Source organism: Prorops nasuta, unplaced genomic scaffold (genome assembly GCF_024137725.1).
Source record: "Prorops nasuta isolate Cenicafe-Biocafe unplaced genomic scaffold, Cenicafe_Pnas_1.2 PNAS00018, whole genome shotgun sequence".
NCBI classification, from domain to species: domain Eukaryota; kingdom Metazoa; phylum Arthropoda; class Insecta; order Hymenoptera; family Bethylidae; genus Prorops; species Prorops nasuta.
In genome coordinates, this window is record NW_027116815.1 from 2,927,374 (window position 1) to 2,953,549 (window position 26,176).

General features: G+C 34.8%; 8 protein-coding genes across 8 annotated transcripts; 4 read left to right on the plus strand and 4 right to left on the minus strand.

The window, feature by feature from the left end:
• Window positions 1-2,056: 2,056 nt before the first annotated feature.
• Window positions 2,057-3,989, minus strand: PIG-B (phosphatidylinositol glycan anchor biosynthesis class B). The gene has a single exon (XM_066737893.1). The coding sequence runs from the start codon at window positions 3,554-3,556 to the stop codon at window positions 2,066-2,068; it is 1,491 nt and encodes a 496-aa protein (XP_066593990.1). The 5' UTR covers window positions 3,557-3,989; the 3' UTR covers window positions 2,057-2,065.
• A 382-nt stretch (window positions 3,990-4,371) lies between these two features.
• On the plus strand, window positions 4,372-5,725 carry LOC136779812 (BRISC and BRCA1-A complex member 1-like). Its single transcript, XM_066737655.1, has one exon. The coding sequence runs from the start codon at window positions 4,679-4,681 to the stop codon at window positions 5,591-5,593; it is 915 nt and encodes a 304-aa protein (XP_066593752.1). The 5' UTR covers window positions 4,372-4,678; the 3' UTR covers window positions 5,594-5,725.
• A 409-nt stretch (window positions 5,726-6,134) lies between these two features.
• On the plus strand, window positions 6,135-8,168 carry LOC136779811 (uncharacterized). The gene is made up of 6 exons (XM_066737654.1): window positions 6,135-6,301; window positions 6,527-6,774; window positions 6,845-7,167; window positions 7,240-7,483; window positions 7,567-7,847; window positions 7,930-8,168. The coding sequence occupies exons 1-6, from the start codon at window positions 6,232-6,234 to the stop codon at window positions 8,156-8,158; spliced, it is 1,395 nt and encodes a 464-aa protein (XP_066593751.1). The 5' UTR covers window positions 6,135-6,231; the 3' UTR covers window positions 8,159-8,168.
• Window positions 8,169-8,683: 515 nt separating this feature from the next.
• Window positions 8,684-12,567, minus strand: LOC136780081 (uncharacterized). Its single transcript, XM_066738169.1, has 5 exons — window positions 12,336-12,567; window positions 10,753-11,012; window positions 9,906-10,007; window positions 8,910-9,035; window positions 8,684-8,825 (listed from the first exon to the last, which is right to left on the minus strand). Exons 2-5 carry the CDS (start codon window positions 10,928-10,930, stop codon window positions 8,707-8,709), a joined length of 525 nt encoding a protein of 174 aa, XP_066594266.1. The 5' UTR covers window positions 10,931-11,012; window positions 12,336-12,567; the 3' UTR covers window positions 8,684-8,706.
• A 1,277-nt stretch (window positions 12,568-13,844) lies between these two features.
• Window positions 13,845-16,536, plus strand: LOC136779859 (uncharacterized). Its single transcript, XM_066737758.1, has 6 exons — window positions 13,845-14,111; window positions 14,238-14,700; window positions 14,776-15,032; window positions 15,097-15,310; window positions 15,588-15,868; window positions 16,005-16,536. The coding sequence occupies exons 1-6, from the start codon at window positions 14,085-14,087 to the stop codon at window positions 16,176-16,178; spliced, it is 1,416 nt and encodes a 471-aa protein (XP_066593855.1). The 5' UTR covers window positions 13,845-14,084; the 3' UTR covers window positions 16,179-16,536.
• On the minus strand, window positions 16,527-20,925 carry LOC136780292 (integrin alpha-8-like). The gene is given in 10 exon segments (XM_066738576.1): window positions 16,527-16,666; window positions 16,731-17,017; window positions 17,082-17,587; window positions 17,661-17,824; window positions 17,884-18,452; window positions 18,572-19,408; window positions 19,481-19,880; window positions 19,947-20,367; window positions 20,423-20,478; window positions 20,914-20,925. Coding segments are annotated over 10 exon segments (3,321 nt in total). The 3' UTR covers window positions 16,527-16,597.
• On the minus strand, window positions 20,701-24,333 carry LOC136779857 (DDB1- and CUL4-associated factor 5-like). Its single transcript, XM_066737755.1, has 7 exons — window positions 24,136-24,333; window positions 23,780-23,960; window positions 23,435-23,704; window positions 23,049-23,275; window positions 22,768-22,982; window positions 22,382-22,676; window positions 20,701-22,284 (listed from the first exon to the last, which is right to left on the minus strand). The coding sequence occupies exons 1-7, from the start codon at window positions 24,329-24,331 to the stop codon at window positions 21,350-21,352; spliced, it is 2,319 nt and encodes a 772-aa protein (XP_066593852.1). The 5' UTR covers window positions 24,332-24,333; the 3' UTR covers window positions 20,701-21,349.
• A 686-nt stretch (window positions 24,334-25,019) lies between these two features.
• LOC136779860 (cancer-related nucleoside-triphosphatase) lies at window positions 25,020-26,172 on the plus strand. The gene is made up of 4 exons (XM_066737759.1): window positions 25,020-25,154; window positions 25,491-25,662; window positions 25,745-25,850; window positions 25,921-26,172. The coding sequence occupies exons 1-4, from the start codon at window positions 25,100-25,102 to the stop codon at window positions 26,170-26,172; spliced, it is 585 nt and encodes a 194-aa protein (XP_066593856.1). The 5' UTR covers window positions 25,020-25,099.
• The last annotated feature ends 4 nt before the right edge of the window (window positions 26,173-26,176 follow it).

The following is a 26,176-nucleotide window of genomic DNA, read 5'->3' on the forward strand; positions in this document are numbered from 1 at the left end:
CTGAAAGATAAAGCTAGCTTATGAAGGATAGCAAATATTGGTAAGTAATGCGCTTTGGAACTTTGGTCGAAGGAACCGTGAGAAAATCTAGGTGGCCAGGCCAGGGCAAGCCGCAAGGACAGCAACAGTCTAAGAGAAGAGAAAGGGTTATTACGTCGCTACTGCGACCAAGTTGCGTAACTCGCCAAGTATTTCGCCAGTAATTTGTCTAGAGGTGTCTAGGTTCGGCCATCTGACCCTGAGAGAGTGTCTGAGAGAGCTAAGAGGTTAAGCTTCATATGCTCTCTTGATGCTCGCACGCAGAATAGTGACGCCAACGATCATTTATCCCGGTTAAAGAAAAAAGTTTATTGTACAAAAATTCGTTTAGTTTCATTTTGAAAGAAGGATGAATGAGTCTACAGGTTAGATAAAGTAAAATGAAAAAGGTCACAAGGGTAAGGATAGGAGGCATAACTCGTAGACCTAACCTTGAAGTAAGCAACTGTAAAATGGATATAAAAATTGTCCATTTGAACTTTGGAAAGCTGACGATAATGAGGTGATTCAAGTAAAGAGTAAGGCAGGCCATCAAATTAATTTTATAGATTCGTTAATTCTTCGTGTAGATTGAAAAAAAAAGTGAGTCGAAGAACAAGACAATGTAGGTAAAAGATTTTTAAGGGTACACCTGCCGAACACCTGTTTTCAGTTTGGCTAGATCGACATGGTGGGGGAAAAAACTCTTACTTAGCTTTACCATCTTTGATGTTCTGCATTTCCTTTTTATTTTTCAACTAAAATGCTGATTGTCTGCAGTTATGTGATATACCCCTTTCTTCCTTTATTCCTTCTTCATTTAAATTAACATGGGTATTGTATTAATTATTATACTAAGTATCAAAATCATAGATTAAATATTAATAATTAGTTAAATAACTTTTGCAACAGGAGGTATTGAAAAGAAATATTTTTAACGATCAAGCCGCATTCTTCGATAATCCTAAGAGAAAGATTTTGAACCAGACAAACCACTTTGCCGGCTCCGCTGCAGTTCCTCTCATGAAAACGACGAATCAGAAGGAAAGAGAGCGGCTTCACCGTTCTAGAAAACTTTCTCTCCCAATCGGTTAGCTTACTATATTCATCCGTTCTTGCATATATACATACATATATATATATATATATATATTTGTCAAATTCTCCCAAAATATTTTCAATAGCTCAGTTGTTCGAAGGAAATGAGTTCTTATAACGAATAAATTAAGATTAGAATCATTGATTAAATCAAGGAAAATGTTGAGCAACGCTCGTGTAATGGTGTTGGATAGTAAATATCAAGTTTAAAGTAAGTAGCCTTGATGCTTGAGTAACAAAGGTTCTATTTAGTTTGCCAATTGAAATGCTTTTAAGCACTGAGAGAAACTCTTCTAAATTATATACATAATGTTTATTTTAAATAAGAAGGTTGAATTTGGAGAAAAACAAAAAAAGCAGGGAAGGAAGATGGTACGGAGGAACGGCAGCAAAGGAACATCGTCAAGGAAGAGGACGCAAGGGAAGAAGAAGGGACATTATCAGAAAAAGAGAAGAGCGAGGGACGAGGGACAGTGGTGGTCGCTGACCTGTTCGGAACGTTGACTCCATGTAGTCAGTCCCCTCTTACCTTCTTTTTCCCCGCTTACACCACTTTACTATACTGTACCTTCGATTACGGTGGAAGTTACCATACCTTACTTTGCTATAGGTACTAGGTACTATGCCATATCATGCTTTATCCTGCCCCTTTTTGTGTAACAAACAGACGCGACTTGTGAATCCCTTTCCGTTTCTTTTCAACTTCAGGACATCCAAGCGTTTATTATATCTAATGTAAGCCCTTCACCGGTGTATCCTTTGCCCCACTTTTTCTTCAGATATAATCCTCGAAGTCTCATATATTTATTTAGGTAACTCAACATTATATTCACCTAGCTTGAAATACTGGAAGCAAACCAGTGGAATCCGTAAAAGAAAAAGACAACTCAAGAAACTTTTAGAAAAAGTTTTTTTTACAAATTACATAGTTGGTAGGTAATTAAAATATTTAAAACAAATTTTCATTAGTTTTTAACTTATAAACTAGAATATGTTTTCCATAATTTGATTGTGGTATATATGTATGAAATATTTTTGCAATCAGCTCATACTCTTCTAAATAATCAGATATTTTTGGTATTAGGTGGTCAAATGTAACAATATGACTAGGATTTGACACATTTTGATTGATATAATTCTCTTTCAACCATTCCATGGGTTGCATAAAGAATTGATCTGCTTCATCCATATAGAATTCTTTTCCTTCCAAATTAGGCTCACACGTTAAAAATCTAATAGTTACATTCATATGTAAGTGACTGTATAAAGGTGTAGCATGACATGGGGTTAAGAATAAAATATTTGGATCCGTAATATTTTCATAGTTTAACTCTTCCTGCATGACTTTCATTACATCCAATGATCCTCTTTGGTGAATTAAGCATAAATATATTCCAGGTACAACGTTACTAAGTACTAATAAAGCTATTAAAAGCTTTTTTATAAATGTACTACTACGTATAATTATATGAGATGTACAGGAAGAACTTATGTAAATTAGCTTAGGCAGTAGTGGTAATATAAATCTAAATTCTTTATGTGGAATAAAAGAATAAACTGCAATGGTCCATATAACAACAATTAATAGAACAGTTTCCCTATGAAAATGCTTAAAATGCTTATACATTTGATAAATTGCTATTAAAAGCATCTCATAATATAAGCCTAGAAGTACTGGTAAACCAGGAAACAGATACCAAAAAAAATGTTCCTTTCCATAAAAAACTCCAACATTTTGTAAAACATTTACTTTAAAAAATTGCCAACTTGATATTACTAAGGCACCATAACAATAGCAATCTAACAATGTAGATAATATGAAACAAATGCTACATATTGTAAGAAATTTTAAGAATAATACAAATTTCTTTTCTGCACTTGTACAAAAATGATATAAACATAGGGGCATCCATATAATGGCTGCTGTAGGTCTAGCCATGGTCATAAAGCCAATAATCCATACATAGTTACTATTACTGATAGCACTGTCCCGCCAAGGAAATATTGATAAAGCTATTATTGTTAAACTAGTCTCTAAACTATTTATTATAGTACGAGTTGCACAATAATACCAATACCAATTTATACACAAACTAAATGTCATCCATTTGCTTTTAGTCCAAACATAAAATCTATAATCCCCATAAGCTGCAATAACCGCATGAACTAACCTTGGTAACACTGTTATGGTAAAAGTGCAATCCAACTGAAGAATGGCTAACATTTTATATAAGAGAAATATAAGAAATGGATATATATAGCTACGAATTTTAGCTATCCATTCCCATGTTAAATAGCCATAGCCAAATGCTAGTTTATGAGCTACCTCCAATGATTGCCAATACTCATCTGGCACATGAGCGGTTTGTACTAATACTACTGACAAGAGCCTCCATAGTATTAAAACAAAAAATATTTTTCTTTTTCTTGAAATATACATATTATTAAATTTTCAATAGCTCTGAATAGTCACAGAACTATAAACATTGTATCATACAATTTTTTACGTGTTGTCTTAATAGCTTATCATATAATTGACATTATTTGTTTTAATCAATTGTTTTACTTTAAATAAAATTTTGATAAAACTATTATACTTTATCGATTGAGATACAATAAAGCAGTACATATGTATAAAAACAAATTCAAATAAATTGGAGTAAACAAAACTTCCTATGAAAATATTTTATAAGCTAATGACAATGAAGTAATTAAGGCAGAACTATTATCTGTTATATATTGGCTTTTCGAAGGAAGAGAGTAACATATTTAAAACCAGTCAAAATGAACTTTATACTTAAGTTGTTATATATGCACGTCTTCGAAACTTTTATTTGTTCGATTCTTGTGGTATTGTGTGTGATCTATTTTGATTAAACTTGATTCTGCTTTATTTAAATCTTTATTATATTGGCAACACTGCAGTTAAAATCGATTTGTCTTTGTAACATGTGAAGTAGGCGTTTGAATAATAATAAATAAAGCCGGTGGACTGGACATTGGACACTCCGGAAACTCTCCAAATTTTCAATTAGCTTAAAAAAACCAACACAATTGGACACAAATTGTATATTGTATGTCACACAAACTGTACATTTGTATCCGATTGTGTAGATTTTTTAGGATCATTGCTTTGTGCAGCGAAAAAAAGAACAAACTCATGAGATGTGGGGCCCTAACGCAGTTCCTAAATGCATCGAGGGACATCATATATTATACCCCCCGCGGCACCCTACTCATTACAAGCCGGTCAACCGGTCATTGTATTGTTGTATACATACATCCATTGTACATACATATGTACATACTATATATATGTAAAAGTTTATGGTTGGATACAAATTCAAAGATATTGTCAAAGTGAAACAAATAATAGCAATAATAGCATCTCTGATGTGTTATTCATTAATAAAACAGAACTATAATTTAAATAGATCTTTGTTCAATTGATAAATTAAATTGCTGAGAGCTACATGCTTGGAGCTGTTTGTGGATTGGTATAGATGTTACTTTATTCATAATGTTACATTCTTGAGGTTAAGTTTAACTATAAAGCAGGAACATGTCTGACCAAGATATAGACAAAGAAATTCAGATAATTGAAGCGTCGTTTCAAGGATCGACGATAATTGGAGGCAATTCAAATTTAACTGATCCATCGAAACTGGATAATAGCTCGTCCTTGAATATTCAACAGGAAGAAAAAAAAGTACCTTTTGTTTCAGATACTGTAATAGAGAGAAACTTGCCAGAGCTTAATTTGCCAGAGAAAATTCTGTTTGTAATAGACACAGTAGGAAAGCAGAATTATACTCCTTTTAAATTAGGAACGGGAGCAAAATATGCACCCCTATTGATGATCAAAAGGGTAATAGAAGTGTTTCTTAGTGCCAAATCGACAATTCATAGAGGACATGAATATGCACTAATGACAATAGATTCAAAAAATCCTGAATGGATTTGTGATTTCACAAATAATACAAAAACAATAATCAATTACTTGGATACATTTAAAGAAGATATTGTAGAAGAGGAGGCAAGAAATTTTGATCTAGGTCCAGTGTTTGAGATGATAGAAGAGCATATTACTCTTCCAGAAATAAAGGATCCATCTGTTTTGCCTACTTATGTACCTAGAGTTATAATTATATATTCAAGAACAAATTGCATACCAAAATTGTTTACTGGTCAGCAATATTTCCAAAAACTAACAGATAATCCATACTTTTTTTTGGATATTTTGTATGTACATGAACCTCCAAGTTCTAATAATCTTTGTGAAGAAGTCTACAGTGAGATTGCCACCTTGGACACTGCTAATTTTTCCTACATCTTGGAAGTTGGAAGAAATGCAGCAAAATTACATGATAATATGATAAAATTGATGGCACATCCCTTGCAACGGCCTTTGCAAAAAGATGCTAGTTACACTCTTTCTTTTGCACAAAATTCTCAAGAAGTTCATACCAGTGTCTAGTATGTGATATAATGTTATCCTAATTCCTAATACTGTACGTAATTGTGTATAGTTATTTATATAAGTTAGAAAAAAAAGGATTGCACGAAATTATTCTATAATAAAGTGAAGCTATCTTTGTAAAAATTTGTTTTCTTTTTATCCAAACTAATTTTATTATCAAGTTAATTCTTAAGAATTACTGACCAAAATATGCAGTAGGAAGCTCTGTTGACATTGAAGATAAAGCAGTTTATCAAAACAAAACTATTTGATAGTAAAAGTTATTTAATGATAGAATAATTAATTTGTTACATTACATCATTGAGTTAAAATTATTAAATCTAATAATATTGAACGTGGTAGAAAATAAAAATTGAAAATCAGAATGAAAAAGAAATGCATATAAGAGTTTCCTATGTATAAGATTTGAAATAAGAAAGAGGAAGAAAAGTGGAAAGGAGGGAAGAGTAGAAGAAACGGGGAGCACGAGAGATAATATCATTGACCCTCGCTCCGTCAATGACCCATAAGATAACGTTTAACCGAATTCATTGACGCATTCTGCTGCCCCAGTCTGTTGTCGAGTTGTACGATCGTCGCACACATCAAGACGAACTATACAACTCTCATCTCATAAACCCCGTGAATGATCAAAAATGCAGACACTTGCTTTGACATTTTTTCTCGGCTGCTTCTTTCTGTACCCAACTGGAAATCTTGTAAACGGTGAGTGTCGATCGACCATTAAGATTATTATTCAATCATTCTCACCATATTCCTCTAGCGAAATTGTCTAATTCAATCATGATCTTCTGCTCCCCTCAATTTATTTACCTCGATAAACAGTCCAATTTTTAAAGTTTCTCTGAAAATATTTCAGTTTTGCAAATAATAATTATTTGACTTTAAGCTTTTCTACACAGCGTTATTAAAGAAAATAAATTATTTTAGGTGAAACGGATGCGGAAAAAATTGCTAGAGGCGAACAGCGTCTTGGCGATCATATTCGAGCAATATTAAAGCATTATCAACAAGATGATCCAGTGGGACTTCCTGGAGCGCCAATTCCAGACCCTATGCCTGTACCGGATATGAAGCACTCGTTTTCGATGTATACCATGGACTTGAAAAATATTTCTGTGTATGGCCTCTCGAAATTTCGTATAGAGCATGTCAAATCGGAGTTGGCACTTATGCAGGTGAGTTCAATTGCAAATTTTCAATTAAATCTTCCTTAGTCTGACCTTCGATCTCTGACACATGCTTTAGGTAGCAGTGGCTTTGAAAATTGAGACCCTTGATATTCGTGGTCTCTACACGCTGATGTCCTGGCTTTCAAAGACGGCTGGAAATTTCACGGTAAAACTCAGTGGTGTGAACGTCGAGGGAATCGCAAGATTAGAAGTTGCTGCCGATGGGAAACTCCAAGCTCAGGACATCGACATGGATTTGACCTTTGAAACCATAGATTTGGACTTTAAAAATTTGGGTTTCCTTGGCTCTGTCTTTCAGGGTGTCATTAACTCCATTGGAACTTTTATTTTTGACAGCATCAAACCATTTATACTCAAAGAAGTTAATACTAATATGCGGTAAGTCTACTCCGACGATTTAAATGAATACATTTACTTCGTTAAAAAATTAAATATAGATTTATTTTTCAGCGGTGAAGTGAATAAACAAATTTCCCAATTGCCACAATATTTCCCCAACTCAATATCGCCTTTCGATATGGCAGTCGCGGAAGCGAGAAAACAAGTGTCGGAAATGGGATATGATCCTTACAGGATCAAGGATTACAGTCAAACCGTTGGCATATCCACAGTGACATCCTCGTATACCTGGATAACTGGATTGGCAAGCTTCTATCGTATGGGAAACATAACACTCACCATGGAAAACAGAACTGTAATTATTTCTGGTCATTTTTGTAATTATTATTATGAATTTGTATGAAAATTTGAATTGAAAAATTAATTTCCGGTGAAAAGGTTTACGCTCTTTTGGATATTGGAACACAAGAGATTGAAGGAAAAACGCACTGGGAAGTTAGTGTGATGGGTGGCGTTTGGTCTAGGGCAGGCACGGTGTCCTTTACTATTCAATACATAAGAGTCCAATTGAATTTGAGTCAACCACTGGACACCAGAAAACGAGCAACACTGGAAAATTTGGATCTCGAATTGGGCAATGTGCAATCCAGGATCCATGGTGCTGGGACACTCGATTACTTGTTAGAAGCCAGTGTGAATATAATGCCTAATCTGTTAAGGTGATTTTCAATCATTTCTATCGATACTTAGAAAAGGACGTAATGATAAGAAAAACAAAAAGCAAATTAATTGTCTTTTTAGATATCAAATCATGGATGCTTTGGAGGGTCCGATAAAGAGAAGGTTGCAGGATGAGTTAAACAAGGTCGATGTGGAAAAATTAATTCACGAGAAAATTCCGGAAATCGAAGAACAGGCAATGTTACTGCAAGGAATTGTACCAGAAAACGAAGAGACTCCAAAAGTTCCGCCAGCAGCCGAGGATCAGGGTCCATTTTCCGAAAGCGAGGAAAATCGTGGACCATCGTAATTAATGTTAAATTTTGATCGACATATTTATAATAATAATTTCTTTTTTCAATCATCAAATGTTACTATAATTTGTATTGTTTTTCAAGAAAAATTGATTCACTCGATCTCGACGATTAATTATAACACGTTGATCGGATGAATTTGCATGAATCTTTGACCTTTCGGTTAAATAATCGTCGTTGAACACGGTCGACGAGCTATTCTCTGTGCCGTCTGATCGTGGATTACGTCACAGCAACTGCCTCCTGGTTTCGTGACAACATGTAGAATAACCGTGAGATCCATTGTTTATTTATATATGAGTTTCATAAGATAATTTTTTCCGATTAATAAGGAAAATAATTTATTCACTGCAATTGCACCGTACAAATCTAGAACGAGATTGATTTGATCAATATATTGTAGCGTGTAGTACAAAATAAATGATCGATCAAGCTTGACAATTGTTTCTTTTGTGATGGCTTAGTAATAGGATGAATAAAAAATATAATTTATTAGAAGGGTACACATATGATACAAAATATAGATATACACGCGCGTAGGTAGTCAAAATAGGAGCCTGTTGAGAGGATGTAGAAATAACTTTAGGCCCATTATTGAGATCAGGAGCTTCGTGCTAAAATGTCCTTGGAAATTGGCCGTTGCAGTGCTAGCCAAATCTTTCCCTGTAACATTTGTTCCTCTTTTTAGAATTTCTTTCTATCTCAATAGAATGATAAAGCGTTGCTATTTATTGTAATCGTTCTTACAAATGGCCGCCAGATAAGCGTGGCAACAACACTGACGAAGTCTCGTATATTCCGCACAGTCCCCAGCCTGAACCTCGCATTCTTCTGGTCCCACGCGGCACGTGTGCTGGACGAATGGAAAAACTTCTGAAAATCATTAAGCGTACAGTTAAAAATCCAGTAATTGATAAATAAATTTAAAAATAATATATCCAGTAGTATTACACGATAGAACTTGAACAATTTTATTTCGACGTTGGGAATCATCTACAAAGCTTGACCGCGGGACGGATGGCATTAGGATTGCATCGCTGCACGAAACTCGAACTCGCGTGGAATACGAAAGTATTTTCAATTGTCACCCGCGGTTGATTCACGTAGCATCCCCGCCATTTCTAATCCACCGCTCCGATTGAGTTAGAAGGTAATCGGTAGCCAAATAGTTTAATCAGCTGTGTGCTGTTCCTATACGAAGGACGCTCCATCAGGTATTTTCTTACCACTAACCACTTGTAAAATTCAAACAATCGGTCAATTATGTAACGAGCGAGTTTCATCCAACTATAATATAATCAATTTCGTTCAGAAACGACGTACATCCATTTATTGTCATACACTATTCTTCTTAATATAAATATATAGATACATCTTTGAAATAAAATGTTCTCCTTTCCACTTTATCCACGAAAAAAAAAAAAAAAAAAAAAAAAAAAATATCCCCCGAATTTCTTAATTTCAGTATAATGGCTGAATTTCTCAAGAGAATATTCACCCAAGTGTACCTCTCAATTCTGACCTTTGAATCAGTCTTACGATGTTCCTGGATTCATTGTGAAACACGCTATTTGCGCAGTGGATTTTTCATGCACGAATAAACCCCGTAGAACCGTCGTTTTTCAATTTACACAAGGCCACGGATCTAAGCGTCACGTGGTTCTTTTTGCTGCAAGTTCGATTAGATTCTAGGTCGTTGGGAATGGGTTTTTTCAGGGTGTTACTATTAAGAAATGTACTCACTATTGTTGCTCCCTTCGCAGCAGCAGTGATCGCCTATAACGTTGCCGTTCATGCAATAGGTCATCTCTGAATTGGTACAAGGCTTGCAGCCTGGGACCGGTCCTGTTACAGAAAATCAAGCAAACGTATAAGCTCGCTCTTCTCTCTCGCTCATTTCGGAAAAATACATCTCAGATCGAAGGTCGAAAGGCTCCCTATTAAATTACGTGACAGCTGCAACGGTTTCGAAGGAAGCGTGCATAATACACCTTAATTAGATGAATCTTGAGTTTGCGCAATACTTTTGAAACTGTGTCGCGGATATTGCTGCACGTGTATATGCTACTTTTTTTCCTACTTGTCATTGTCTCGAAACAAGGCTCGGTGAAACGGTGGCTTTTTTATCTGAATTTTGCATTGGTTACTTTTTGTTATTTATCGGAAGTTGCCTTTGGTTTGCTCATAGACGCGAGGGCTTATAATGCCAATCGTATCAGGCTGGTGCATTGGGTAATGTAATCACAAATTTAGACACGAGTCGAATTATTATTGCTGCTGCACACGCGAATAGTTGTCAGCAGATGCACACGGGTCAAAGAGAGTTATTTCAGGCCGAAGGTAAATAAGATGGCAAATAAATGGGTGTGTGTGCGTTTATCGACTGGGCCAGTCTGCAAGATTATCCCATCAAGAGGAAATCTCGCACTATCAGCATTTTATGCTCGACGCGTGCACGCGAGATTTAAAATATTTTTTTTTCAACGATGGACTACAGGATTTTGGTAACGCACCGATTAATCGGAGATAATTTTATATTGAATATTGAATCTTTAGATTATAATTAGGTATTTAAGGAGTAAAATTTTACCTGAAAAATTCTCAAGCTTCTTCGCCTCGGCAATGGCTTCTTTGTAGGAAACTTCGTGGTCCAGCACGTATTCATCCTCGGAGTGACGATCGGGTTGACGTCGTACCACTGTCAAAGCTTCGAGATCGCTGAGGATCAGTAAAAATATGGAAATTTTCAGGAAAGCAGCGCTGGTCATGCTAAAACCATTTCTTCTTCATTTTCTGCTTTTTTCCTTTCCAAGTTTCCCACTTTTCAGGCTTCTTTCATTGTTTCTGGCCCTAAAAACATTTCTTTTTTGTAATATTTATTTATATATATCGCGACAGATTAGTATACTGAAAATAAATATTTTTCAGGCTTCGATGAAAGAAAATTCATTAAGGGCATTTGAAACTCTCCTCAAGTTCAGGTTCGTTGGCTACTATCGCTACTCACGCGAACCTTGTGATATCGATCGGATACCTTGCCTTAATTCAGAATGCTGATTCATCCCAAAGTGTAGCCTGATCAAATAAGTGGCTGCTTTCATTCGAAAATTCACTTTTACTTCCAGAAATGTCGAAAATTACCTTTTGTCGACTTATTTGACATTTCAATTTATTATTAACAAATTGTACGTGGTTTGATTTGCTATTGAAATTGAATCGAAAGGAAAACGAATTATTGACGGAGGGAAGAAGGTAGTAAAGTTGGTAAAACTTAATTCTACAGGCTACATCTTGGGCGGAAAGTACAGCTGATGTCTGATGACTGTGACACGATCGTTAATTAGATCCAATTAAGAGCCGAGCGCGAGAAACACATCTTTCTATTCTTCCTTCAGTCACTTCCACATAGATAACAATAGTTTAGCATGGGAAATTAATTTTTTATCCCCCCTACAATCCCTACAAACTTCAAATTTTTCCCTTAAAACTGCACAAAGACAAAGTTTCCTCGATTCTCTTAAGTAGGATTTCCGGTTTGCAACAATCTACAATATTTAGACTTTTTAAACCATTATTCGAGGTCTTAAAGATAATTGCTCACTTGGCGACTAATTAACAGTTGTCGAGAAACTCCCATTTAATTTTAATATGAAACTGCAAAAATTTGTCTAATATTTTATAGGGGTAAAAGAGAGTTAAATGTGTATTAGAATTTAAAATCTTTGTATATTGGAAGATATTTTTATCCATAGATTTATTTTCTAAGGAAGATTCAGATTGGTACATTGGGAAACGTTTAACATGAAATCTTCATCCGAGATTAGTAACCTTTGACACGAGCTAAAAAAAGTTTTTGTGAGAAATACTCGAATACAAAGAATATATGTTTCCTTATCGCGAGTTGACTTATCTCTGTGTACTAGCGTGAATAGATAGAAGCCTTTGAGCGAGGACAGAATTTATGCAAAATGCGAACTTCGTTTGGACAAAATAAAATTAAGCAGAGGTCAAAGAAAATGTTCACAAAATTTCCTGTGAAAAGTCATTCAATAAAGATCACTAGTTCGTTCGTAGAATTCGTTAAATTCAATAATGTCATTATCAAAACGATGTGATTTAATAACCAGGAAATAAAGAAACATTTGTATAAGAAATAAATTGTAGACAGCTTACAAAATTCTTCGATTCGAGAGAAGTAAAATCCCAAAAACTGTAGATTTTCCAAAAATCGAATCACAGGAAATTGGCAGTGCACACACGTGTTACATGTCCGATAAAAGATTGGAGGTAATCGTTGTTGCTGTTGCAGGGTTGAAAATGAGAGGAATGTAAGAATAGGAAAGAAAACGTGTATAGGAGCGGGAAACTTTAGTAGCAACCGTCAAAACTAGCGTGATGGCTGCGCTGAACTGAAAAGGGCTGAAAAGACTAGCGGCGGTCTCCACCGGCTCCAATACAGTGAAACGGCATCAATACAGCTACAGAGAGTGTTGTGTCGCACGAACAATCCAGTGCAGCTGCTATACTATCCGTCTCCGATATGTCCCACACGACTATGGACACTAAATCCTCTCCTAATAATACGATTATCGATTTTTCCTCCAATTTCCATCTCGCCATATTAATTACAATCTGCTTGATGAATCCTAATAAGTCTATATTTAATTATTGTATATGCCATTTAAATAAATTCCACAACACCTGATATTTTTTTTCTTTTTAATCATAGTTTTAATCTATGCATTTATATTAGTTTATATAATAATTAAAATTTTACGTTACAGATGCTTCTTTTTTTAATCACTCTTATCTTTTATTTATTATTATACATATTACAAATTTTGGATCATTGCTTTGCAGTACAGACTTTGTCATTGATTCAGAGATGTTCTTGCTAGAACCCCTCGCATCCTTGTGCTGGAATTAAATTGCGAGGATTTTGACGCCCGTATGCCAGGGGTAGATAGAAAGTATTAGAGACCCCATTGAAAAGAATCTGGCGAGTCTATTGATCCTGAGACGAGGGTCCTTTTTTTGAAAAATCCTGGCCAGTCTAACAAAGACTTTCATGAATTCCACGTATCCCCCCCCCCCCTCTTTGTCTTCGCTCCATCCGTCGAGCAAGAAAGATAATTGCGATATATGTGATAGAGCTATGCACAATGTAAACTTATTGAAGCGTGTAAAGGCTTGGCACTTCCGGTGAAAACTTCACGTGTCCACTGCCGAACACAAAAAGTAATTTTTCGCTGCGAATGATATCCCATCAATCTCGTCGAATTACTTTTTATCACAGTTACTACGATGTCAAGTCAGTTATTCTCCATTGTTTATCGATCTGTTAAACATTTCACATTTGGGAAACACCATCGCAAACATATATGAGATCAATATCAAAGTACCAGTCATGGTCGTATATTTTGATTTTGTTTATTAAACTTATTGAGAGAAAGATTTTTTAAGCGTTTAGAAATATTATTTTTTCGTATAATTAGAAATCGTATTCAAATGTCGAAGGGAAGAAGCGCGCGCTTCTTGCGATTGGTCAATTTATGAGCACGTGGATAGGAATTATTCGGGATTGCGGCTTGTGGTTGGTGCATTTTTATATTGATTAGCCAATGGGGAAATTGACAGTGCTGTCAATGTCATTGCATTGCGCAGCTATTTGGAAAACGATGGTGCGGCAATGCGGTTAACATCACAGCTTTGCTATTTAAGTTATATTTGGAGTATACTATAGCTTATAACAGATTATATCGGAAACGTCAGCACTCCAAATAGAAGTGGCCTGGAGGTAGTGAATGTAAGACGAAGGCGAGGCTGCAGAATCTCATGAAGATCCATTGCTGACTAGTTTATTTTTTTACTTCCCAGAGTTCGAACTTTGACAAGTGTTTATACTTGAATTTTTAATCAACAATGGCTGCTAATCCTGTTATAGATCCTGTAAGCTACAGTTTTTCTTTCTTTTGCTTCATTTATGTAAAAAATCTTTTAAAATCAGCTTCTTAACTTTCTCATAATCTGAGATTGTTCCTGTTGCATAATTATTGCAATATGTTCTTTTATTAGGAAATTCCATATGTGGGAGAGATTGATGGTGGCTTGATAGCAGGCAAAATGGTTACGGTTAAAGGCAGAGTACCTCCAGAAGCTGTGCGATTTGCTATCAATTATCAACTAGGTCCTAATTTAAATCCTAGGGATGATATTGCAATCCATGTATCCCCAAGGTTTCCAGAAGGATTTTTAACAAGAAATCATATACAGTCAATGAGCTGGGGTCCAGAAGAAAATGAAGGTCCCATGCCTATTCAGCCTGGACAAGAATTTGAAGTAATCATTTTATGTGAAACCACTTGTTTTAAAATTGCTGTGAATGGTAGGCATTTCACAGAATTTAGGCACAGGTTACCATACAGTAAAATCACACACTTGGTAATTGATGGAGATGTACATGTGAATTCTATCAACTTTGGAGTAATAAATGTTGGTGGTTCATCAGCTCCAATGCTAGATGATTTTGGACCTCCAAGTAAGTGTACATTTTTATAGCAAATTCCTTTAAAAGTTTGTTTTAACATTTCTCTTAACATAAGAATTTTTTTAGTGCCCGGTGGTCTATACCCAACAGTTAATCCAAATATTCCTCCAGGAGGATATGGTCCTCCAAGTGGATATGGTCCCCCAGGTGGATATGGTCCTCCACCACAAAATCCTTATGGTACCCCAGGTCAATTTATTCCACCTGGACAGGAAAAAGCAGAAGAAGAAGATGTATTTAGTGGTTGCTTAGACAAGATGGGGCTAGCTTTGGGTGGATTAGTAGCTGCTGGAGGTGCAGCTGCTGTTATGCATGCTTTAAATGTAAGTTTCACATTTTGACAAATAAATGAAGAAGAATAATTAAATTTCTTTTTGGAACCAACAGAAAAAAAAGGAAGGTCAAGAAGAAGATCAACATGAAAAAACTGATGCTTCCAAGTCCCAAACTGAAGGAGGATTAGGAAATTTAGGGTCACTTGGAATGGCATTGGCTAGTAGCTTAGCTGGAAGTGCATTGAGTAATAATGCTCATGCTCAGCAAGGATATCCACCTCAAGAAGCTGGTGGTGGAGTTTTGGGATCTCTCCTTGGAGCACTAGGTAAATAAGTAAAAACGCTGAAAAATCATCTATCCTAGTAAATCTCAATTGCCTCCAATCAAAACTTATTTCCTCAAAGAAAAAGAAAGATGACATCATCACTTGATAATTTTCATTGTACAAATTATGACTGTTAAACTTGGACAAGTAAAACTGCAACTGACCAGCATTGTGGGATGAGAAAAATGGTTGAATTTGGTTAAATTAACAATGGCCGCATGCTTATATAGATCTTTATAATATTGCGTTAAATTACTTTATTGTATCATATTGTTAGGTAGTGGAGGGAGGCCACAACCAGCTTATCAATCCCAGCAACCAGGAGGAGATCTTGGTGGAGTTTTGGGTTCGGTGCTTGGAGGAGTTCTTGGAGGTGGAGGTAGTCACCAGCAACCTAGCTACACACCATCCGGTGGCTATGGCGGTCATCAGGATTATCAGGGGGGATATGGAAGTCAAGGCAATGCCGGTAATGATTTACTATCCGGCATTGGCGCCCGCATTGGATCATCATTGCTCAACTCTGCTTTCGAAGGATTGAGCAAGCACGGAAAAGACGTAAGCTCCTCTATAAATGTATTTACCCCTATATTCATAAATTCCATTCCTGAATTATATTAAGCGAAATGCTGGAATTTATAATACAACTAGTACCAAATAATAAACCAAATATTTGTTAAATTATGCGTTTTAGAAGTCTGACGATTATCCACCCTCGTCACAACCACAAGAATATAATGCACCACCGCGTAGCCCAAGGCAAACTTACGCACCATCACATTCAGATAATACACCACCTTCCAGTGGCGGCAAATTAACGGCATCTGAAATCTCGAAAGGTCTCGGTTTCTCCGACGATGAAGACTAAAGATAAACAACGATTAAAAATGGTAACAAATGGTGAAAGGAATGTTCCACGAATGAATTCCAAGTACACTAATTTTAATTGTGAAACTTTTGAATCTCTTGTGCTTCGTTCATCGCTTTGTGCCTTCAGCAAAACGAAATAGAAACATGATTATTTCTTCGCATTAGAGATTATTTTTAACAATCGACTTAAGAGAACTAACTTCCAATCAAATAGAGCATTTAAAATGATATATGAAGAGCCTAACATGATATAAATTATATATAAAATGTTGCACAAACTTAAATGTTAAATATACATTATTTAATTTATATTGTTATTTAAACTATTCTTTATACAAATATCTTACGAGCTATTTGTGATTCTGCTATCTATTTATCAGTGTTACAAATAAATATTAAAAAAGATTAATTTTCTTATCACTCCTGCTCATCCTGAGTTAACTCTTCCTTCGACGAATTAACAACTAAAGTAAATGCGCTTATTCTCTGAAATAAACAAAACAAATATATTAAGAAGTTTTATTTATGAGAATGATAATTTCTTTCTTACGTTAGACTCAGCTTTTAAAGCTTCCAGCTCTTCTTTTTTCTTTCTCTCGAAAAATCCTAATTTTAATAAAATCAGAATTAATAGAACTAACAGAAGTATTCCTAGAAACACAGATACTGCCACAATCCATTCAGCAATTGCCAACTTTGGTGGGGAGCCTATGAAAGTTGTTGCTACAGATGAATTATCGGGCTTATGTTGAAATGCATGAGAACGATTTGGTAAGTCTGTACTAACAACTTTTCCATCAGATACATAAAAAATGATATCTTTCTCATCCATTAAATCTAAAGAAAAAGGATAAATTATTGTGTGTAATATCCTTATAACTAAAGTAAAATTAAAATATACCTTTTAGATTGTTGTACTCCAAATTTAACGTTAATACAATTTTCGCGACTGTCAGTGTACTCTCAAATTCACCTAACTCGCATTTTACTTCCATGCATTTCATTGAACGATCTGTACAATTAATAAAGAGTGTTCTATTATTCGGAGGCAAAGTTTTGCCTATGCTGAAATTATTTGGGCTATTTAATACTTGAGACAGTGAAAGTATCTCAATTGTATCATCTCTTTTTAAATCAGTAGAATAATTTGTAAAAGCTTCAAGGTAATTCGTGAGATTGATTTGGTCGCACTGAAGCTGTCTACCATTTTTATAGGCAACAGGCTGATTAACACTAACAATTTGTATCTGTTTGTTAGTGAAATCCCAAAATATCGGTATTGCAAAAGTTACTACGACTTCCTTAATGGGGCTAGCTCCAAATTTTTGTACCTCATAAATATGATGAAATTTAAAATTATTTTCCTCTTCCTCTTTTCTTACGTAGATTAAGTTTTCTTGCGTTTTCCTTCAAATATTAAATTTATAATTATTACAAATTTAATATAAATGAACAAATATTAATTATTTATATAACCCACCCTACAATTGTTAAAGCAAATTCCATGTCAAAATATATGGTCAAACTATCAGCATTATTTAACAAATTTACTTCATCACTTTGGGTGTTCACATTTATTGCTAATGTTAAATTATTTGTGTCAAAGTCAATTTCGTTGGTATCCAGTTCCAGTGTTAAATTTTTCTACAATTATAATAGAGTATAAGTAGGGAAGCTTGAATTTTTATTATTCTAACACTTACATTTTCTCTAAGAGGATTACCCATATAACAAGTAACTAAAACAGTTCCATTGAGAAAGAAATTTTCCATACATTCTCTGGGGACACTGGCTAAAGATAAAGGTCCAGGGATATAAACTTTTGCCAAAGTCTGATAAGCTGGTTCATATTCATTAGTAACTCGAATATTTAACTGAAATGTTTTAGCGGATCCAATTACAAATCGATTATTTTCTAGGTTTGTTGAAAGACTTGCTTCCAGATCTGCTAAACAACTGTTGTCAACTCCACAATCAACAGCGAATGGCAGTTGTAAAATATCCTCCGTTCTTGAAATCTCATTTTGCACTATTGGAGTAACTAAACAATTATTCGACTTTTTCGGTGGCTCTTCTATAGCTACCGATAATTGTATTTTAAGTGGATCAATCATATTCTGTATGTCACTTTCTAAATGAATTTTTAACTGATCGCATAATTTTGTGTTTTTGTACAAAATTGTTTCCAGTTGAAAATTACTCAGTTTATTATCTTCTATGAGATAAAATGCTCTTTCGTATAAATCATCAAGAACCACATTCCTGGTTACTTCTAAAAAGAAAATTCTATAGATAATTTGAACTTATTGAAATATTCCGTTTTTAGTATCCTTGGGCGTGAAAAAAAGAATTACACGTGTTAAATAATTAAGAAAATTTATCACCACTCACTTAAGGTTTCCGGCACGTACAGACCTCGATAAGAAACACAAACATCGATAAAAAAATATGTGGAGTTTTTCAATAGTTCCTTCTGATCATTACAAACGATTTCAGTAGTTAAAGCAATTATTTGTCTGGATTTAAGTAAAACTACGTGTCCCGACAAATAAGCACCAACGGCAATATCTGGATATTCATCATTATTAATATCCCGTGGTTCAGAAATAGAGAAACCAAATCCTCGAATATCGGGGGAAAATGTGGAACCAAAGATTTTTTGGCTATATTTTTTTATCAATCCATTTTTTTCACCATGAAAAATGTAAACTGCTCCAATTCCATTTTCATATGGAGAACCTATAGCCAAATCCTTATAACCATCCTTGTTTATATCTCCTAAACAGGAAATGGATGTACCGAATCTTCCACCTTCTTTCTCTCCTTCCAAGATTCGAGTTTCCAGGCTTGCCTCTTGCTAATCATTAAATTTAATTTTAAGAAAAAAACTGTTATTGACATTATTATAATAATATTTTTGTTTTCTTCTTACGTGTCTGGACATAAAAATATAAACACGGCCCTCGTCCATTTGTCTAGACCAGTGTGGGGCACCGACGATCAAGTCATCCTTACCATCGTTATTCAGATCACAGGAAGCCAGAGAAGCACCAAAATACTCTCCAGTCTGATAACCCTGTATTACTTTTCTTATTACTAAACGTTGATTGTTCTTTGCAAACTTGTAAATGAATACATCCCCATGCATGCTACTACCGCTCCTTGGTGCACTAGAAGCAAATAGCCTATCCCCTGGCTTGAAATAGCAACCTGAAGTTGTACTGTATCCTTAAAGTAAACTATCCAATTAATTCCAATTTTGTAGGAAAATAAAATAGTACATTAAAAAATCATTTTTACCGAAGTAATCACCACTGCGAATGTTTCTATCGTCTTTAATGTTAGGTATGACCTTATCAATTGATGTGGAGTTTCCCTTTATTAAAACTGGGGAGCCTCTCCAGTTAAAAATGCCAGGACATCCAAGCAGGAAACTCCAATCTTCTCCAGTTGTTTTTTCTGGTATATGTAAAGAAAATCCAGCTTCACCCATGCCAAAATTGTAGATTGGAATATTTCTAGCTCTCGTTTTCTGCTGCGCTAAATTCATAAGCGGTATGAGTTCTTCTTTTACTTCCTCCTCGAAAGTTTTCGGGCTTTTTATAAAAGTCCAATAACAAATTCCATTCATGTACCAGCTCGCAACTTTTGAACCCTTCAAAAATGCAATTTCCTCGTTTCTCCATCTTGGTCCACAAATCTTAACAAAAAAATTATTTTTAGACTTAAAGGTAATGATTGATACAAAATTTGAGTCAGCACGTACAACAATTTTCGGCATATTGCTATTTTCAATCCCAATTGACGCACCAATCCAGGCGAAACTTTTAATTTGACGAACACTAGAAAAATTTGGATGCTGGCCATTTGTACTTCTGCTAAATATCCATTCCCTGCAGGATCCGTTGATCTCACACCTGTAAACCACACCAGGCTCTTCTACATCCGGTATTCCGGAGGAGTTTCCACGTGGGGCTCCGATTAACAATAGACTATTCAAATTTGATGAGTATAAAGCAACTGAGTATCCAAAATAGCTATTACGTTGATAAATTGACGAGTTTCGCGGTTCGGTAAAAATCTTTGCGCACTTCTCATCAATATTATAAGCTGTAATTAATTGAAAATTTATAAAAGCTGTACGTATAAATAATTTTTTCCAATTTTTTAATTCCTGCATTCTTAATCTAATAGATTAAGATTAATTTTAACTTTTATTTTGATTTCACAGTAAAGCAACACCTTTCAGCAGTCACGAGTAGATAAGCTGGACTAAAACTAATTTTCTGACCACAAGACTTCAAAAATGTTTAGTCTTACGTCATTTTAAGCAGAACTAACCACATTCTATAGTTTTAAACATCTAGAGATATGGTGCTGGTTGGACTGATTAGCACATCCGTTTTTTAACTGAAAGTCTTTTTATATTATTTATTATTAAAAGATATAATATATATTCTAAATGCTCATGACAATATAGACCGCAAATAGCAGGGTAAAAAATTGGTACTTGATAAGAAATAGTTTTTTTTTATTTGTTATGCTTAATAAGGGCGTATAAATGCAGGATTAAGATTAACGTAATAATTGCTATTAATTTTCGACTTTCAAATTAGATAAAAAGTATATGGATCCATTTTCTGGTTTTTATTTGCAATAAAATTGCCTCAAGGTTTATTTTATCATCACTAAAATCAATTTTTTTGTTTTTTTCTTTTTCATTCGCAATATACCATTTCACTCATATCAATTATTCATTATGGTCTATCAATTTGAATTAAAAACTAAGGTCTCATAAATTCAATTATAATATTGAGTACAACTTTTAAATGATTAATATAAAAATTAACACTTGTTGACGGGGTTACGGGGATATTGTGAGTAATTAATGGATAAATAATAGGTAAAAATTGGTAATGGGTTTGGAAAATAAACAGGAAATAATCATAAAAAATAACACGTACTTGGAAGTTTAAAAAAAATCTTCGAAAAATTCAATCTAGAGACATGCAGTTCACTCGGCAATACTCTTCTCTCATCTTCGCATAATCTTGCAGAATCCAAATAGAACGGGTGTAAATGAAACTTAGTGTTATAAAAATATACTTCAGGAAATCACAGATTCGTTATTTACAGGGAAAAGGGATAAAGAATCGGAAGGGATTGATTCTAATCGGAAGAGTCGGTGGTAGTGGAAACAGTCTGCGGCGCGGTCCTATTTCTGTAACTCCTTTTGGAAAAGTCCACTTTTCTGCGAAAGAATTCAACACTCTTCAATTTTTGATCGTGATCAGAAGTCTCTGCACCGTTTTGGGTTTTCGCTACATTCTTTTCGCCAGTAGAAACTCCAGACACAACTCCACTGTCGGGAGTGGAGGGTGGAGCCAAGCAAATCTTTTTTATCGGTGTGGCCGTCTCTGCTGGAAGTCTAGAGTTTCCACCATCGTATTTGCACCATTCTTTTTCCTTCTCCTTTTCTGGTTCTCCTCCGTTTTCCTTTTCGATTTTTTGCCTTTTACTTCTATTCTTCCGATACTCCTTCCTCGAAACTCTTTTGCATTTTTTGTGCTTTCGGTTACTGTTGACTTTCCCTGAAGCATCAGAGTCGCTTTTAGATTGCTTTTGTTTATTACCGTAAATCTCATCTTCCGAACTAGAGCTCATAGAACTAGATTTCTTGTCGTTTTCTATGGGTGTGTAGCGAGTTTTATGGGAAATCACCCCGGAACTTGTGCTTGGCTGAGTCGCATCAACTAATGGAGAATCGCTCTCCGTATCACTGTTGTTTATCACGAGATATTTTCTTCTCGTTTTTCTCCTCTTAGATCCATCGTATTTCTTTTTATCCTCTTTCGATTCAGATTTTACTTTTGACTTTCTCTTTGTAGCTGTGTCAGTATCGCTGCCTGAAGCAGATGCAGATCGTTCCTGCGACCGCATCAATTTCTCTTTATGATTCGCTATTAATCTGGTAATCCTGTTAGGAGATTCCGATGCTCTCTCCGTAGCTACGCCTCCTACCAACGATGTGTGACTATGTACAAATAATTCGAAGATTTCCAGAAGACGAATATTTAACGGCCTCTCGTCTACCGTAGTTGAGTCTGCGAATGAAATTTATCGATCAATTTTTTACAATTTTTGTAGTTAATTTGATAAAAAAAAAAAAAAAAAAAAAAAAAAAAAATCGTAGATAATAACCATCGGAATCCGTAGTACTAGAAGTACTTGCCGCAGCAGAATGATTCTCGATGGTTGAAGCATTTTCAGAATCGTATGCTGCTACGTCCTCGGAATCGTATGGCACGTCCTCAGAACTGGAACCTTCAACTTCTCGTTGCACTAAAGAATCAAAAAATGCCATCATCCTAGGATCTTCTCTGGTCGATTGATCGCTATAATCATGATTCACAAATTGGCCACTGCGCAAAACCATTCTAACATATTCGTCGTGTGTGAATACTTTCCGTTGCTTTTCTTGCTTCCCTGCATCCTTCTACAAAAATAATAAAAACATTTATGTAAGGCTAACATAACAAATTGTAGTTTGCATATAATATTCAAATCAATTTTATCAATTTATATACCTTTAGCCCTCCTAAAGAACTGTTTCCAAGAGAAAAGGGACTCCAAACTTTAATAATCTTCTCTACACCCGAAGATGCCAAAATACAGCTGGCAGAATTGTATCGTACTTGATTTACTATTGATCTATGACCTCGTAACACCATATGAGCTTTATTCACCCATCTCACACCTTCATTTGGTATCTTCCACATGTATAAGTTAAAATCGTCTGATCCTAAAAATAACCACTTTTAATTATGGCAGTTTGACTAATTGTTCCAATTTTTTGTTTTTTATTTACCAGACAGGACGTATTCATCATTGTCACCAGCAAAGCAACAAGACTTCATCGTACAGCTATTGTAATACCCAGTATGATCAAATTCACAGAGATGCACAGGTGAATCTATTGCGTACAATACTGGTGGTAATCTTCTCCTTAAAGATAGTAGCCTATTTCCAGCCGAATTGAATCTAACATTCATACAACTTTGTGGTGGACTGTCACTTCCATATCGCAGTACATGACTAAAAAAACAAAAATGTGAAACTATTATTAACAAATTATGTTGAACATATTAAGCTATTAGATCCTGATTTTCTATCAAAGACTATCTTTTGATCAGACAAGAACTTATACAATCATATAAAAGAATACTAAATAAAATTATACTAGTTAATTCTTACTCCATGGGTTTACGGACATCCCACATGCTGACACCTTCTTTAGCATTGGCAGTGGCTAGCATTCTGGGCTCCATTGGATTAAACATTACAGAATGAAACGCTGTTTTATATTGGGCCAAGCAAAATGTTTCCGTAGCACTGGATGCCCTTATGTCATAAATTAATACTCTTCCATCATCGCATGCACTTGCAAAAACATGATTGTTGTGCGGATGAATTGAAAGACCGTAAACTGGTTTCTCATGTAAAAAACAATTGAGAATATCTCCCCTGTGATGGAAAAAGATATTATAATCTAATTGATAAACTATTATATGCTTTAGTTCTATATTAAGAATTTCTTACGTATTTAAATCATGGACAATAACTTGATCATCATTTCCAGCAGAAAAGATTTTTGTTTTGCTGCTATCGTATCCAAGGCAAAAAATATTGCTGACATGCTGTACTTTCATAACAGTGGGTTTTCCTACACCTTGTATCGCTTGCTCCACCTTCCAAAGTAAAACTCTTCTATCATCACCACCTAATAAAAACAAAAAAAATTATTAAAACAGACATTAATTAGCAATCATTATAATTATACAAGATAGGAAAGAATTCTTTAAAAGATTCATTGAAGAAATAAAGAATTTCCATCGAGCTCTGAGCGGGTTTCAATCGACAGAATTTTCAGTAAGGAAAAAAGGAGAAAAATTTACCAGAAACTAGAAGATCTCCTTGATTGGAAAATTCGATGGCATTGACACATCCATAATGGGATATAAGATCTTTTCTAAATAAATTCTCAGAATTCTCGAATCTGGCGTTAACCAATTTCTTGCAGTAATCCACTCTGTCATCAATCTGCCTGGCAGCGACATATGACAGCGGATTGCAAACGGAGATCCGTGCCATTTCTCTTGGTTATACGTGAACGAAATTTTCTTCGGACCCGCTGTCTTCACCTCTCCCGATCCTCCCTTTCTTCCATCAAGCAAAGATATCACCTTTTCCACACGAATCTAGGAAGGCCTCTTATTATCGGATAAACTATATATTTAAGCTGATGGAAGCGACACTCTCTCGATAAATCACGAATATAACCACGGATTATCGAAATTCTGTAAAAACGAATTGACGATGAACAAATTTTTCCCCGTATTTATCAAGGACGATCAGTTTTCGCTTCACCAACTACTCTAATTGGCTTGCAAATAAGTTTAAGGGAGGTGGCGAAACCTCGAAACGCAAATATTTTTTCTCCCCTGTTGGAATTTTTATCCCTCTTCGATCAAATTTTCATGAAATTTCAACAACGTAACTATGAACTTTTCATCAACTCCGCACTTACAACTTCCAACGCTTCTCAAATCCAAAAATTAATGAAATCTTTTCAGTATGATGTATAATTACAGTAATTATTGGTATACATGTAAGAGCGAAGTGGTGGAAAGCGAACAAAAGGACAGGTAGAAACTATCTAGCTGTTCTTTCCTCCTTAGGCCCGATCAGCTGATCCCACTTCGATCCGATATACCTCTGACAGGTTATGCCCAATTTCCTAAGCTTTCCTTCCTACTGCTTTTGTATTTCCCGTTAACCTCCTTAAATATAGAACTGTTCACCTATCTCGCCTGTGTTTCTTTCCATTCTAATAACTTTTCCAATCCAATTTCCCGCAAGATGGACGGTAGAAATACACAAAAACTTTCTTGGTTACTTTTAACTGGGCCACCCGGTATGTCCAATTCCAATTCAATCATCAGTATTATTATTATTATTTTTTCTATTTTAAAGCATAGTAGGATTTTTAAAAATACTTTCTAAACTTTTAAAGCATGTGCTTACAAATCGGTTAATTCAGCAAATTTGCATATTTCTTTTTTTGCATGCTGTTTTTTCAATTGCTCTATCTAGCTGTATTATGTATATATATATATATATATATATCATTTAACTACAATTATAAGATCCTCGTGTTTGTTTGACCGCTCTTTTATTTATTTTTTTATTATTTTCTTAGATCATTCTAATATTCTCATTTTTTCCTATAAATAATATAGATTTTTTATAGGCATTGGCAAGACTACCGTTTGTAAAAAGGTTTCAGAAAAATTGAAACAGAGGAATTGTTGTTACACTGGATTCTATACAGAGGAAGTTCGAGGAGAGCGTCATGACAGAATTGGTTTCGACGTTATTTCCATTCAGGAACCAAGTAAAAAATTACCATTGGCACGTGCAGAGTTAGTTATGATGATACTATATATAATAATTCTCTTATATCTATAATCTTTTATAAGAAAAATTCTTGAATTTTGTTAACAGGAATATTTTAAAGCCTCAACAATTTTCACAATTTCGCGTTGGAAAATATCATGTATTTATTGATAAATTCGAAGAGATAGCTTTACCAATTTTGCAATCGACAGATGTATGCGAAATTTATATATAAATGTAATATTTACCTATATTGTTAACTGATTGAACTATAATTTTTTCAGAATATTTTACTGATAGATGAGATAGGGAAAATGGAACTCTTCAGTAACAAGTTTTTCGACGAGATAAATAAACTAATGGATTCGAAGAGTAAGGGTTTCATCGTTGCAACAATTCCACTTTTAAACAAAGTCCCCCAAAAATATTTACCCTTTTTTAAAAAACTATGCAACAACGAAAGTTCGAAAGTAATAAATGTTAATCAACAAAATAGGAATGACTTATCACAAGAAATTGTGAATATGATTTTGTAACAGA

What these genes read in the sequence shown, in the direction of transcription:
- LOC136780081 (XM_066738169.1), bottom strand. Translation starts at nt 10,930, where the DNA reads ATGACCAGCGCTGCTTTCCTGAAAATTTCCATATTTTTACTGATCCTC. An exon ending in GAAGCTTGAGAATTTTTCAG is followed by an intron (nt 10,008 to 10,752) that starts GTAAAATTTTAC and finishes TTTCTGTAACAG; the next exon opens with GACCGGTCCCAGGCTGCAAG. An exon ending in CGCTTATCTGGCGGCCATTT is followed by an intron (nt 8,826 to 8,909) that starts GTAAGAACGATT and finishes CAAATGTTACAG; the next exon opens with GGAAAGATTTGGCTAGCACT.
- LOC136779857 (XM_066737755.1), bottom strand. Translation starts at nt 24,331, where the DNA reads ATGGCACGGATCTCCGTTTGCAATCCGCTGTCATATGTCGCTGCCAGG. An exon ending in ATTGTCCATGATTTAAATAC is followed by an intron (nt 23,705 to 23,779) that starts GTAAGAAATTCT and finishes TTTCCATCACAG; the next exon opens with GGGAGATATTCTCAATTGTT. An exon ending in GATGTCCGTAAACCCATGGA is followed by an intron (nt 23,276 to 23,434) that starts GTAAGAATTAAC and finishes TTGTTTTTTTAG; the next exon opens with TCATGTACTGCGATATGGAA.
- LOC136779811 (XM_066737654.1), top strand. Translation starts at nt 6,232, where the DNA reads ATGCAGACACTTGCTTTGACATTTTTTCTCGGCTGCTTCTTTCTGTAC. An exon ending in AACTGGAAATCTTGTAAACG is followed by an intron (nt 6,302 to 6,526) that starts GTGAGTGTCGAT and finishes AAATTATTTTAG; the next exon opens with GTGAAACGGATGCGGAAAAA. An exon ending in GAAGTTAATACTAATATGCG is followed by an intron (nt 7,168 to 7,239) that starts GTAAGTCTACTC and finishes TTTATTTTTCAG; the next exon opens with CGGTGAAGTGAATAAACAAA.
- LOC136779812 (XM_066737655.1), top strand. Translation starts at nt 4,679, where the DNA reads ATGTCTGACCAAGATATAGACAAAGAAATTCAGATAATTGAAGCGTCG.
- PIG-B (XM_066737893.1), bottom strand. Translation starts at nt 3,556, where the DNA reads ATGTATATTTCAAGAAAAAGAAAAATATTTTTTGTTTTAATACTATGG.
- LOC136779859 (XM_066737758.1), top strand. Translation starts at nt 14,085, where the DNA reads ATGGCTGCTAATCCTGTTATAGATCCT. An exon ending in CTAATCCTGTTATAGATCCT is followed by an intron (nt 14,112 to 14,237) that starts GTAAGCTACAGT and finishes TTCTTTTATTAG; the next exon opens with GAAATTCCATATGTGGGAGA. An exon ending in TGAGCAAGCACGGAAAAGAC is followed by an intron (nt 15,869 to 16,004) that starts GTAAGCTCCTCT and finishes TATGCGTTTTAG; the next exon opens with AAGTCTGACGATTATCCACC.
- LOC136779860 (XM_066737759.1), top strand. Translation starts at nt 25,100, where the DNA reads ATGGACGGTAGAAATACACAAAAACTTTCTTGGTTACTTTTAACTGGG. An exon ending in TTACCATTGGCACGTGCAGA is followed by an intron (nt 25,663 to 25,744) that starts GTTAGTTATGAT and finishes TTTTGTTAACAG; the next exon opens with GAATATTTTAAAGCCTCAAC. An exon ending in CAATTTTGCAATCGACAGAT is followed by an intron (nt 25,851 to 25,920) that starts GTATGCGAAATT and finishes TAATTTTTTCAG; the next exon opens with AATATTTTACTGATAGATGA.